General features: G+C 34.8%; 1 protein-coding gene, 1 non-coding gene and 1 pseudogene across 2 annotated transcripts; 2 read left to right on the top strand and 1 right to left on the bottom strand.

Annotated features, from left to right (window-relative positions):
* The first annotated feature begins 1,309 nt into the window (after positions 1-1,309).
* Positions 1,310-1,807, top strand: LOC131614516 (uncharacterized; annotated as a pseudogene).
* Positions 1,808-5,493: 3,686 nt separating this feature from the next.
* Positions 5,494-6,687, bottom strand: LOC131614515 (uncharacterized). The gene has a single exon (XM_058886089.1). It carries the CDS (start codon positions 6,685-6,687, stop codon positions 5,494-5,496), a length of 1,194 nt encoding a protein of 397 aa, XP_058742072.1.
* Positions 6,688-13,583: 6,896 nt separating this feature from the next.
* Positions 13,584-13,655, top strand: TRNAK-UUU (transfer RNA lysine (anticodon UUU)). The gene has a single exon. It is a non-coding gene; the product is annotated as a tRNA-Lys (tRNA).
* Positions 13,656-14,204: the final 549 nt, after the last annotated feature.

The following is a 14,204-nucleotide window of genomic DNA, read 5'->3' as shown; positions in this document are numbered from 1 at the left end:
ACCTTATAAGGTTTCTTAAATAATATTAATTAATTGAAAAGCATAATAAAAAAATTATGCTTTTAAATAGGCTTTCAGACCAGACTAGACTTTTAAAAAGGTCAGATCAGGCCAAAAAAGAGAGCCTATTATAGACTACAGACTAGGCTCAAGTCTTTCAAATTTATTGTAGGCCAGACCTAGACCTTATAAAGTTTAGCCTAGCCTAATCTATTTCCATCCTTACCCTAATTGTAGGTATAATACAAATATGATGGGTAACACCTTTTATTTTTATTTTAAGTATTATGTTTACTTTTACTATCTTTTAAAACAAATTTAAAGTATTAATAAATTATATATATATATATATATATATATATATATATATATATATATATATATATATATATATATATATATATATATATATATATATATATATAATGAGTTATAAAATGTAGAAAGTTTATACTCAAGGAGAAGCAAAATCTCCAAAACAAAATCTTATAGTTTAGACAGAGAAAATATATATGAGTGGATTTCTAACTAAAGCAATATACTAATGGTAACTAAGTCAATGATCACATACATTGCATTTGAATACATAAATATGAAGAAACTGGAGCCAAGGAGTTGTTGAAATTTGAAAATAGTTACAAAGGACAAGTAGTTTTCATTGTTAATTAACAAACGAGTAGACTAGGATGTCATTTCCTTAATAATAACTTGTCAAATCGATTTTAGGTTTTTATGCCAAAAAAGATTGAGTGTAGCTTTATGAATAAAGTTGATTCTCATTTTTTTTCATATCTTTTTAGAAATTATCTCTGCTAATTTTATTTAAAGTGTATTAGATATTAGATTAGATATCTGTTGTAAGTGACATTTCAACTTTAGTTACAATAAATAGTAATATTAGAGTTCGTAACCAACTTTTGCTTTGGTCAACTAATTTAATAAGATAAAATCTAGGCGAAATATTTCTTTTGGTCTCTTAAGTATATCTACTGTCCCTCAATTAATTTTCGTTCCATTTTGGTCCTTTAAGTTTCTTAACCTATCCACATTTGTCCTTCCGTTAGTGAACCGTTAGTCAAAGTTCAAAAAAAGCGTCCAGCTGACATTTTGTTTAATGACGTGGGCAAGTGGATTCCAGATGGCAGTGAAATGCATATGTGTACAACCTAATGTAAGGGTTATGCTTGTAATTTGAACTTATGTTAAACTAAAGTAAATAGCAGAAGTGTAGCTAGGGTTTGAGTGGGTTGATCGATCAGAAAAATTTGATGCTTCCAATTCCAATCGCGTTGTCGTCGTTGTCGTGGTCATGGACTCTCTGTTAGCAAGCTACGCCTCTTTAGACAAAGAAGAAGACCACCAACAACCACCTCAACATCAATCAATCCCATCCAAAACGACATCGTCCCCTTTCCCCTCTCTTCCTCTGCCCAAATCATCTTCCTCTGCCCAAATCATCTTCCTCCTCTTCTCTCTTCAACTTTCTTCCTCCTCCCAAACAACCGTCCTCTGATACACTTTCAACCACTCCCTCCAATTTCACCGGAATCTCTTCTCTCCCAAAACCTAAATCCCAAATCCATGAAAAACCCAAAAGACTCGTTCAATTCAAACCCCTAATCATTCCTTTACCGAAACCTAATCTTCAAGAGGATGAAGATGATGATATTGACGAAACAGAAGAAGAAAGATGGAGTCTTCCCTTCAAACTCCATCGGTGAAATCATTCTTATTCAACATCACAACACCCAGAAACTCTTCCACTCTTGGTGTTCAATCAACCTCTGGCTCTGGCCTTCATCGTTAATGTGCAGATTCGGTGTGAGGCACATAAATGTTTTACTCAGAGGAGCTATTTTTTGATCCTTCAGTATCAACTTTTTCATGTATGATTGAAGCAATAACATATCTCGTTTCTTCGATTAGTTTATTCCACCATATTCACTCTCGATTCACCATCTGTTTTAGTTGTTCAATTTTAATCTTTTCACCATCTATTTTTTGAAGTAAATATACCAGATTATTTTCTAAGTTGAAACGTGATTTTGCAGAACTGAGTTGAAACGTGATTTTGAAAAGTGATTCTTCTCTAAAGCTGAATAATTGAACGCTTTTGTTAAAGAAGCTGAAAATTTGCATTTTGAAAAGTGATTCTTCTCTCAAGCTGAAAAATTTTCAATCTCTGTTTCACAATGCAAACTACACTCCTTTTCTTTCTATTCCTTATTTTCATTTTCATTTTATTTTTTATTTAAGTTAAATTGATGCCACACGTTAGCTTTTAATTGGTCCTGGTTCAAATGATCAGTTTCAGTAACTACTCAGCTGCCACGTAGACATTGTTAACAAACGTTTGAGGAAAATAGATAGAAAGGACTTATATGTATCTATTAAAAAGTTAAAGGACTAAAGTGACATGAAAAAAAAATCAAGGGACCAAAGTGAAACAGAGGGTATAGTTAAGGGACCAAAAGGGATATTTTGCCTAAAATCTATTTCATTAGGCACTTTTTATTTTATTGTAGGAAAATAAAGTTAGCTCGTAAAAACGAGGAATTAGGAAAATACCTTGCTTTGAAGAACCTGGAAACCAAGGCGTGGGGATTTGACATTAACTTCCATTCTTGTTTGGCTACCATAGCTAAGTTGAAAGCACGAAAATCCGTAAAACCCATACCATCATCCTTCTTAGAACAAAATAATTTATCCCATGCCATCCAATGAATACCTTTATTATTACTACCTTCCCTCCACCAGAAGGAATTCAACATCTTCTCAATATCCTTAACCACCCCATCTAGAATTAAATACACACTCATGATATAAGATGAAATAGATTACAGAACTCATTTTATCATCACCTCCTTACCATCCTTAGATAGAGATTTATCCCTCCAAGAATTGATCCTTTTCCATATACGGTCCTTAATAAAAGCAAATGTCTCCTTTTTACGCCTACCGATCATCGAAGGCAATCTCAAATAAGTACTCGTCCCTAATACATGTCGAACACCCTTGACGTTAGCAATATCCTCTTGGGCCGATATAATAAGATTGCGACTGAAGAAAAACTCAAACTTAGTCAAATTAATCTCTTGCCTTGACGCATTAGCATAGATTGTAAGTATCTCCATAAGGTGACACACCTCCTCAATGTTAGCCATGCAAAATAAAAAACAATCGTCAGCAAAAAGCAAGTGGGACACACTAGGTGCCCCCTGCATATCTGGATACCATGAATGTCTCCTCGAGATACCGCTCCCTTGATAAGAGCTTAGAGACCATCTGCAATGAGGATAAAGAGGTATGGAGATAATGGATGCCCTTGCCTCACTCCTCTACCCGGTTGAATTGGACCAACTCTATCTGAATTTACCAGGACCGAGTAATTCATAGAAATCACACACATCATCACCTAGTAGATCCATCTATCTGCAAAATTCAACTTACTAAACATACACTTCAGAAAATCCCAATCCACCCTGTCATACGCCTTACTAATGGATAATCCATACTAATAGATTATCATAAGCCATACTAAAATTATCCATAATGTCAATCTTCAGGGCCTTACTAATGGAGACATTATTATTACTACCATTACTATTTTACTTATTTCTTTTCATTATAGTAACAACAAATAAAGCTAAGTATATGCGTAGTATTTATGTATTAAATACTGAATCAAATCTCTCTTAAATTTATTTATAATTTTATCTCACGAATGATAAATATTTCTAAATATAAATTAGATACAAAAATCTTATTTAAGATACGTCTATGAATTATTAATTCATTGTTTTTAATTAAAATTATGAGCTAATAAAAATATTAAATAGTTTTTAATTAAAATTTATGATTTTATTAATGCACTGAATCTTTATATTTATGATTACAATTTATATTTATGATTATACTAATACTAGAAAATCTAAAAGTAATTTTTTAAGTATGAAAACATAAAATAAATATTTTAACGGGAGAACATGATTTTTGATTAATTTACCTTAATTTATCATAATAACATTTATTTATCATTGATAATACAATAAAATATGAGACACTTTTTTTTTATATAAGAAAAAAATTCAAATATTTTTGCTTACTAAAACAAAATTCACATACTTCTTATAATGAATTTTATTTTTATATATGAGAAAAAAAATATTTTTGATCTAAATATTTTTATAAATGGTGTTATTTTTATATATAGAAATAATTTGGTGGTTATCCATTATAAACGGATAAAGTATATCGCTGATACAAATATTTTTATAAACGATAAAAAATATATTATTGATATAAATATTTTTATAAACGAGAAAAATATATCTGTGAAAATATACACGCATCAGACCAGAACCCGTGCATATGCACCAACAGATTTCTTACTAGTTAAATTGGACAATAGAGTGATACAAAGTGAGGAGTGTCAGTATTATGCAATCATTTCATATATTATTTTTAGTCTATGTCACGGAAATTTCTTCAATGATTAGTGTATTGTTTTCTGTAAAAATTAGCTATCCATATAATTGTAGAGACTAATATTAAATATAAAGGTAAAAGATCATAATACACAATAAAATTCTCTCTCAAAAGAATTTAACATTATTACGTGTTTAAGATTGTGGAACATTTAGTGTCATTTATTGATTATGTATTGTTAGTTGTTAATATACATATTTCTATGGTAATAATAACCGTAAATGACTTAATGACACTATTTGATCTCATGCGCACATATATTTTTAGCAACATTTCATGTCCAAGTTTTGCTTTGGCTTTAGATTTTCTTCTTTTTAGTAAATGTTTTGTCTTTAGATACTAGGCTTGTGACACTATTTTACTATCATATACCATATGTTGGCTTAAATGAGTATATGATGGCCAAATAATGAAAAGGTAAAGAAAGAGACATATATGATGAGATGGCCTAATTACACGATGTTATAAATCTATGACGAAAGACAACAAAAAAGGGCCCAAATGAAAGATCACATAGTTGTGTCCATCTCATAGATCTTCACTAGATCTAGGGATTTCAGTTGGCATGAAAGTATTTGTCAGCAATTAAACGTGAAATGGCTTAGTTTGAAGTGAATGAAAGGTAGTGTAATTGGAGCCCTCGTATAAGTTGATGAAAGGGGAAATTATAATGCATGTCATGTTTTTCATTTAGCATGTACCAATTTTTGTTCATATAATTTATTCACACGAGCAATAGATTTAATTGTCTATTACTATAATTATCTTTCTAATTTTCCTTATCACACATGTGAAACATGTGCAAAAGATGTGATTTCATTTCATTACAAAGCATATTCTACTAATTTTAATTATATTTTGAATAATTTATTTCAAAGATATTAATCAAAATCCATTAATTTAGTTTGGAAATTTATTGTTGTGGAGTATTGAATAGAATAATAAGTCCACGTTTGAGGAAAATGTGAGTGTTGAACATACAAGTTTTTTTTGACAAACAGAAAATCAATTCATATCATGAAGTAAAAGTTGTTCAATACAAAGAAGTATCATATCAAATAAACTACGCCTAGTCCAAGAATCGGCCGCCTTCGCTATAGAGTGAGCAACCGAGTTCGCTTGGCGTTTAACAAACTTCACCTCGAAGTTAGGAAAATTAAGCAACAAACTATGAATAGAAGAAATTATGCAGCTAAACTCTGAGACACCTTGGTGGTTACTACGAATAGCTTGTACCGTTCTTTGGGAATCGCTTTCAAAAATAACATTTTGCACCTGCAAATCAATGGCTCTTTGAATAGCTTCTTTAAGAGCCAAAGCTTCCGCTTCAAGAATCGGATAATGGCCAACATCCCAAGCTGCACCTGCAAACATAAATCTCCCCATATGGTCTCTCATGCACCAGCCTCGATTAGTAGTACCTCGAGAATTATTATAACCTGCATCCACGTTACATTTGATACTACCTTCCTCCGGTGGTTCCCACCTTCGAATGAAAGACCTATTCTCCTCATTAGTACCATACCGTTGTGCCAGAAACCATTCTTGCCAGCTACAAAAAGCATTCAAACCAAGTTTAGAATAATCTTCTCTTTCATTGTTCCAAACCATATTGTTCCGATTTTTCCACAAAGTATCAATCATAACCGCAACTCTCCCTGCAGTCATACTATCCTCCTTGCTACAAATATCAAGAATTAAGGATTTTACATCATGGAAATTTTGTAAACGATGATCAATAATATTGGACAAACCTGTTATTTGCCAACATCGGTTAGTAGTGTTACAACCAAAGAACACATGCCACGAATCCTCCATCATATCCTCACAAAACGGGCATCGAAGAGGGCAATTAACATGATAATTTCGTAACCTCGTTCTCGTCGGAAGGCAATCACGACAAATCCTCCAAAGTAAATGTTTAGATCCTGGGGGAGCCTTGATATTCCAAAGACTACACCAGTCACCGTCCACACCACCTGAAGCCGATTCCACTTGATCCTTTCTCCACAATCTGTAGCCCGAACGGACACTATAGCAACCATTTTCCTCCTCCTTCCAATTCCACTTGTCTTCATGCACTTCCTCAACTAACGGAACATGAACAATAACATCCGCCATAACAGAATCAAATAACTCCCTGATTAACAAAGAATTCCAGAATTTTCCATTAGGAGAAAAGAGATCATTAACATACATACCATAAACGTCTTATCTTTGCGGCCCATACACTCTCCCTTCTTATTTCCCCGAAGCCAGGGTGAATCCATCACTCAAATGTTTCTACCATCACCAATACTCCACCTACACCCAAGCGATAAGATATTACGAGCTTTCCAAATACTACGCCAAATAAAGCTAGGATTATTCCCCAGGGGAGCCTCAAAAAAAGAAGTTCTAGGAAAGTACCTTGCTTTAAAGATTCTGGAAGATGACGAATGAGGCATAGTTAACAGATTCCAACCCCTCTTAGCGACCATAGCCATATTAAACGCCTTAAAATCACGAAAACCAAGTCCACCTTCATTTTTAGTACCGGTAAGTCTATCCCATGCCATCCACTTAATACAGTTCGGATTGTTCCCTCCTCCCCACCAAAATGAATTCAGCATCTTCTCTATATCATTAACAATTCCATCAGGGAGGATAAACAAACTCATAATATAAGATGGTATAGACTGAAGCACCGACTTTATCATCACCTCTTTACCCGCCCTAGATATCGGCCTACTCCTCCAAGCATTAATCTTCTTCCAAATTCTATCCTTCACATACCCAAACGTGGCCTTCTTGCTTCGGCTTAATAGGGACGGAAGTCCCAAATAGGTTCCAGTACCCATGACATGCTTCACCCCCATAATACCCGCCAAATCTTCTTGAGCAGGACGACTAATATTGCTACTGAAAAACACCTCAGACTTAGATAGGTTAATATCTTGGCCTGACGCATCACCATACACCCGAAGGATCTCCATAATAATATTAACTTCAGTAAGATTTGCCCTGCAAAAAAGAAAACAATCGTCAGCAAAAAGTAGATGGGACACACTAGGTGCCCCTCTACAAATCTAAACCCCATGGAGGTCCCCACAAGCAACGACTTTTTTAATGAGAGTTGAAAGACCTTCTGTGACAAGAATAAAGAGATACGGGGATAGTGGATCCCCCTGTCTCAACCCTCTCCCTGGCTGAATAGGTCCAACACTATCTGTATTCACAAGAACCGAGTAATTCTCCTCAAAACCAAGTTTTTCCAACATCCCCTTCAAGAAGCCCAAATCCACCCTATCATAAGCTTTGCTGATATCAATTTTTAAGGCCAATTGTGCATTATTCCCCGACTTTCGTCTCTTAAGAGCATGAATAACTTCAAATGCAATCATAGCATTATCAAGAATCGATCTACCTTCCACAAAGGCCGATTGTTCCTCACTAATACATTTATCCAAACACCTTTTCAGCCTGTTAGACAAGAGTTTAGAGACAATTTTGTATGCCACATTACAAAGGGAAATCGGTCGCAGATCCTTCATGCTACTAGGATTATCACACTTAGGGATAAGGCAAATATTTGTATCATTAAGAGTTGACGGGAAAAAGCCTCTATCAAGCCAAAGTTGTACTTCAGAATAAATATCCTCCCCACATATTGTTCAGAAATTTTGATAAAAAGCCGGATTAAAACCATCAGGCCCGGGAGACTTATCCGGATGCATTTGAGATAAAGCCTAAAAAATCTCCTCCTTTAAAATAGGAGCAGTAAGGAGAACATTATCAGCACTGGTGATAATAGGCTGCACCAAATTCAGTACCGGCTTATACGTTCCAGTTCTAGTCTCAAACAGAGAATCAAAGTACCTCTTAGCAACCCCACACAATCCTTCTTGGTCACTAACCTCGACATGCGCCTCGTCGTGAAGCATTTTGATTTTTTGGAAGCTACGACGCGCTGATGCAGATCGGTGAAAAAACTTAGTATTAAGATCTCCATTACGAAGCCAATGCATTTTCGCCCTTTGACGCTAGTACGTATCTTCACGGATAAGAATCTTAGAATACTCATTGTGAGCATCCCTATAATGGGCAGCACTCGTTTGGTCACTACCACCCCGATATAATTCCATTTGTGCACGAATACTATCCCGTTCCTCATTATGTTGCCTCATCCGATTTCTATTCCATCTTTCCAAATCCACTGCACAGTCTGCAAGTTTTTCCACTACAGAATGTTCAACTACAGCCGACCACCCATCTCGCACTACCTCCGCCACACCTTCTTCATCCAACCACCAGTTTTCAAACTTGAAACTCCTCCTCTTATGTCGGTTATAAACCGGGTCACAACAAAGCAGAATAGGTGTGTGATCCGAATGCAAAGCGATAAGATTAATTAGCTTTGCTGAAGGAAACAACCGTATCCAATCTGAAGTAACAAGAGATCTATCCAGTCTTTCCTCTATCATGTGCGGCGAACCTCGACTCTTCGTCCAAGTAAAAGGATACCCTTCCAACGGAATGTCGGTAAGGTCACAGTCACCCACAACTTCTTGAAAACCATTACACAACCAGTTAGGATGTGGATTAACTCCTTGTTTATCTTCTTGAGACAGTAGGTCATTAAAGTCTCCCATAATACACCAAGGTAATGTCGACACTGCATTCAACTCCCGAATCATATCCCAGGCCTGTCTACGCCTCGATCTTTCCGGGTACCCGTAGTAACACGTAAGCCGCCAATCTCCCCTCTCTTCATCTTGCACAAGAATATTTATGAAGTTCCTGCTGTAATTTAAAATGCTGCAATTATTGGTGTCCTTCCACATGACCGCAATACCACCGCTTCTACCAACTACATCCACCGATAAACACGCGTCAAATTTCAGGGCCACCCGTATACGCTCCATCTTCTGTGAATTAGCTAATGTCTCAGAGAGGAAGAGAATGTCCGGATGGTGCCGTTGAGCAAGCGTACGCAAGTTGGGAATTGCTCTCGGGTTGCTCACACCCCGGCAATTCCAACTGAGAATCTTCATAAGTCCCGGCAGTCCTGGCTGCCAGGACCTGCCGATAAAAAATGTTGTTGTTCCACTTCTGTCTCTGCATGATGCTTCTGATCATCATCCCTCCTTCTTTTCTTTTCTAACTGCACTTCCTCAAGGGCTTTATCATGGCTTGTTGTAGCTATATAGTCTGTGGTTATAGGATAGGAAGAAGGACTGGTTGGATTACGGGGTATAGTAGAGGCAGGTCTGGTTGCAGCTTGTTTTTGGAATTTAGCAGAGGTAAATTTTTGTTGCGAAAGTTTGGTTTTAGTGGTTTTATTTTTCGGTTTTAAGGAAGTGATATGTATGTTAGGTGCATCGTTTATAGTCTTCAGGGGCACGTGTTGTGATAGGATAGGGGCATTTAACATGAGTGGTTGGCTAGTGGGGATGGAAAGTTGCTGTTGATGCAAAGGCGGTATAGGCGAAATTGTAGGATTGCTGGCATTGAATAAAAACGGATTTTGACTAGAATCAGGTAGTGGAACATTTGTGTCATTGGATAATAACGTGTTTAATAGTGGGCCAGGTGAGGAACATTTATGGGTAACATAAAAACTAGGATCAGGTAGTGACGTTTTTAGCTGAGGGAATAATTGGTCTTTTATGAGGTTGTTGGTCTTAGGTGTCAAGCGGTGAATCAAGCCATTATTGGGAGAATTATTGCCATGACTATCAGCAATAAAAGCCAATGATTGCCCAATGAAACCGGTACTATCCTTGTCTCCATCCTGTCCCCCGAGTGGGACCTCCACAGTGAAACTCTCCACACCACTTCTCCCTACCTGCGCGTTAGCTGCACGCGCCTGGGAATCCTGCATGTCCCTTGCAACTTTTTCTTTTCCACCTTCTTCCTCCTTGAGCCACCGAGATGAACCCCCACCAAACCTCCTATTTTCCGCCCGTAACTCAGCTGACCATCCTCTTATACCGGTATCTTCTTCCAAAGCAAATCGAACAGCACATCTTTGTTCGGAATGCCCTAGGATACCACAAACAAAGCAAAAGGTACTCAGTTTTTCATATTTGAACTTGACAGTGCACCACTCCCCACCCTTGTTTTTCACTCGGGTATGTGTTTTCAATGGTACCCGGACATCAATCTTAACCCTCAACCGCATATATTGGCGCCAGAAGCTTGAATTATTATTCTTGTCATACTCCACAAAAAGACCAATGAAATTTGCCATTGTCTGTCCCACTTTCTCTAACATTAGGCCGGCAGGAAGATTATGAACTTGCACCCAGAACTCCACATGAAATAGCGGTATATTCTCGATCTGCACCCCCATCTGAACTTTCTCAATAACCAGTAGATGATTATCAAAAGACCAAGGACCTCCATTCAACGCCGCCTCCATATCCAACCGGTGACTAAACTGAAACAAAAATCGATCTTCCATAGCTTCCTTAATCATGACCTTTTTCACGGGCCTCCATATATCTGCCATACGCACCTTCATAGATTTCACATGAATAAGTCTATCACTCAGAAACCTACCGACTAGACAAAATTGCAGATCCTTAACATCTTCCACATCATCTCCTATATCAAAACAAAAGCCTTCATCGGCACCATCTTCCTCCAGAGAAAGACCCTCCAAATTCGGTTCAACAGTGTTACTCATAGCAATGTAAAACCAAAACAACGGAAGCACTAGACTAGAAAACACAAGGTTATCGGACTTTGAAAACACAGAAGTATTGGATCTAAAACAAACCAACAGAGAGAGCACTTCTCACAGGAGAAGGAAAGGACAAGCCCTAGCAAAAACTAGGAAAACCAAACTCTAAGATTTTGGATGTAATTATATGGTTATTATGTTAGGATTAATTTGTTTTTATTGTAATTATTGTAATTTTTTATTCTTCTTTTAATTCTATAATATAAATAGGAGTGCTTGTTTATACTTAATAAACACAAAAAAAATATATAAATATATTTTCGAGTCTGTACACGGTATTAAGAGTTTAGATTTTCTTTTAGCTCTTTGTTGATTTGTTAAGACACCATTATGGGCCCATTTGTTTTGGCCTTTTTTTTTAAAATGATTTTTATAGTGTTATAAAATTTTGTGTAAAAAAATTTTACGAAAAAACTTTTCATAAAAGTATCAAATGAAAATTTGATTTGAATATTATTCTTAAAATGTTATTTTAGGTATTTTATCATTTTATTGAAAGTTTTTTTGGATATCAAAATTTTAAAAAATCACTTAATTTTGGAGCTATTTCAAATAAATTTTTGTAAAAATCATTTTTGAAATACAACTTTTTGAAAAATTGCAATTTTGACTGTTTTTTAACTTCAATAATGTATATTTATGTTATAGGATGTCAAAATTAATGTTTCAATTTAGAAAAAATATAAAAAAAAATTGTAAGTTTTTGAAAAACGATTTTCTAAAATCTATTTTCAAAAATACAAAAAAAAAAAATCTTTTTAAAGTTGAAACAAATTGACCCTATATCCTCTATTTTTTAAAGTGATTTTTTATCTAATTTTCTTCCATTAACTTTTTTTCATGTAATGGAGAAGTCCGAAGTTATGATTCATACCACAACTAATCTCAATGGCTCTAATTATAATCAATGGTAAGAACTTAGGTAACATGGGGATTTTGAAAGGTTGCGACTATGACCATATGTGCGGGTGATAAAAAGTGTCCCACGAAGGTGATAATGAAGAAGCAAAAGCCACGATGATAAATTAGAGGAATGGGATAGCAAGAACAATCGATTCAAGAAGAATCGATTGAATCAAGAAGAAAGGTAAATTAGGTCAACAACAAATTTTAGTATAGCTAAAGAATGGTTGAAAGCAGGCTTCAATTGAATGAATTAGTTATGGTTTTGCTCTTACAATAATTATTTGATTACTCAACACCCATTTTATCATGCAAGATATCCTTATGAGCATAATATTTATTAACTAAATCATCCTTAGCTAAATTGGTACACCATGTCAAATGATATTCCCTATAGAAATCAACTTGCTTCTGAACATCAACAAAGTGGACTCAACATGTTTAAATGATACTGGGATGCTACCTTATGCTACAACATTTATTCTTATGGGGGAACATTGTATCAAACTTTCAACTATATACTCTTGGGAGGAACAGTTGTTGAAGAAAATTTGAGTTTGTCTTTAAATCAAGAAGAAGACCTCATAACTTTGTCTAAATCCTATGAAAGTGTGTATGAAGCTCATGAAGACGAGGGTAGAATAAAGTGGATTTTGCGCAAAGATGAATACTATTAGGCAATAACAATAAAAGATTTTATATTTGTGAAAAATGTAAAAACATGGGCGTATTCAAAATATCCCAACCGACAAGTTAAAATTATTTGTAAAATTTTGACCGTCTTTGACGAAAAGATAAAAATATATTTTTGATAGTTGTTGACTATTTTACTAAAAAGTCAAAGTTGTAACCTTATAAATATCTTATCAATTAAATCATCCTTAATTAAATTGGTACACCATGTCATATGATCATCTTCCCTATAGAAATCAACTGGCTTATCAACAAAGTGGACACAACATGTTTGAAGGTAGAAGCTTCTCAAGTCAATCATATGTTTCTCATTGTCAAGTGCATTCAAACCATCATCAATCAAATTCAAAAAAAAAAATTCACCATACAAATAATTTCTTACATACCAATACCATTTTGCTTAAGGCCAAGCAATGAGTTGTCTCTATACAACGAAAAAAATTAAGCCAATATTAGCTTGTGTCTTAATAAATAAATGTGCTCTTATAACATGTAAATTTGAAATTGAGTTATGATCTTTTATACTTAGATTTATGGTCATGGATATGCTTATTTTGATCCTGCATCTAATCAAGTGAATGGGTTGAGCTCAACATGGAGAATGAAAGTGATTTTCTTATTGCTGAAACAAAAACAAATATATATCATGAATGAGTAAAATTTAATTTTTAAAATGAAACTTCGTGGGAAGAAAAAGTTAAAGCAGAGTGATTGCTTGTTGTTATTACGTGGTTTAATGGTATACATTAGGAAAAAGACAGACTTTCAACTAGCCGACTTAGCTCAGTGGTAGAGCGCGTGGCTTTTAACCACGTGGTCGTGGGTTCGATCCCCACAGTCGGCGTTTTATATTTTTTACGTAGATCCGTCCCGCAGGGGAATCCGCAGGAAGAAGAAAGATCCGCGAGAAAACAAGAAAAATCCGTAGCTAATTTCAGACTTTGTTGTTACTCCTCCTAGGAAATTGTTAATAGCAAACGCAACAAAAAATATATTAATAGTGATCAATAGATATATTTAATAAAGCAAACGTAACAAAAAAATATATTAATAGTGATCAATAGATATATTTAATAACTTTTACTTTATTTTCAGTCTTGGTATTAAAATATTACCACATAAAAATTAAATAAATAACATTTTATTGTTACCCCCTCCAACTCATAATTTTTATATTTTCAATCTTGATATTAAACAATTACCACACAAAAAAATAACTCTACAAGTTGAGTAATGTTAATGTCTGTCTTAAGAGCAAATGTTAAAAAAAACTTAAATATACCAAGTTTATATTAGAAAAAACAATAAAAATATTAATTATTAATTTTAAAATCGCCCTTGCCTGCGAGCCTAGGAGCAGTTTCACTTTGCGTCTGCTAACCGCTAAAATTAA

This window comes from Vicia villosa, linkage group LG6, assembly GCF_029867415.1.
Source record: "Vicia villosa cultivar HV-30 ecotype Madison, WI linkage group LG6, Vvil1.0, whole genome shotgun sequence".
Taxonomy (NCBI): domain Eukaryota; kingdom Viridiplantae; phylum Streptophyta; class Magnoliopsida; order Fabales; family Fabaceae; genus Vicia; species Vicia villosa.
Note: the sequence above shows the minus strand (reverse complement) of the source record. Positions and strands in the feature narration are given on the sequence as shown.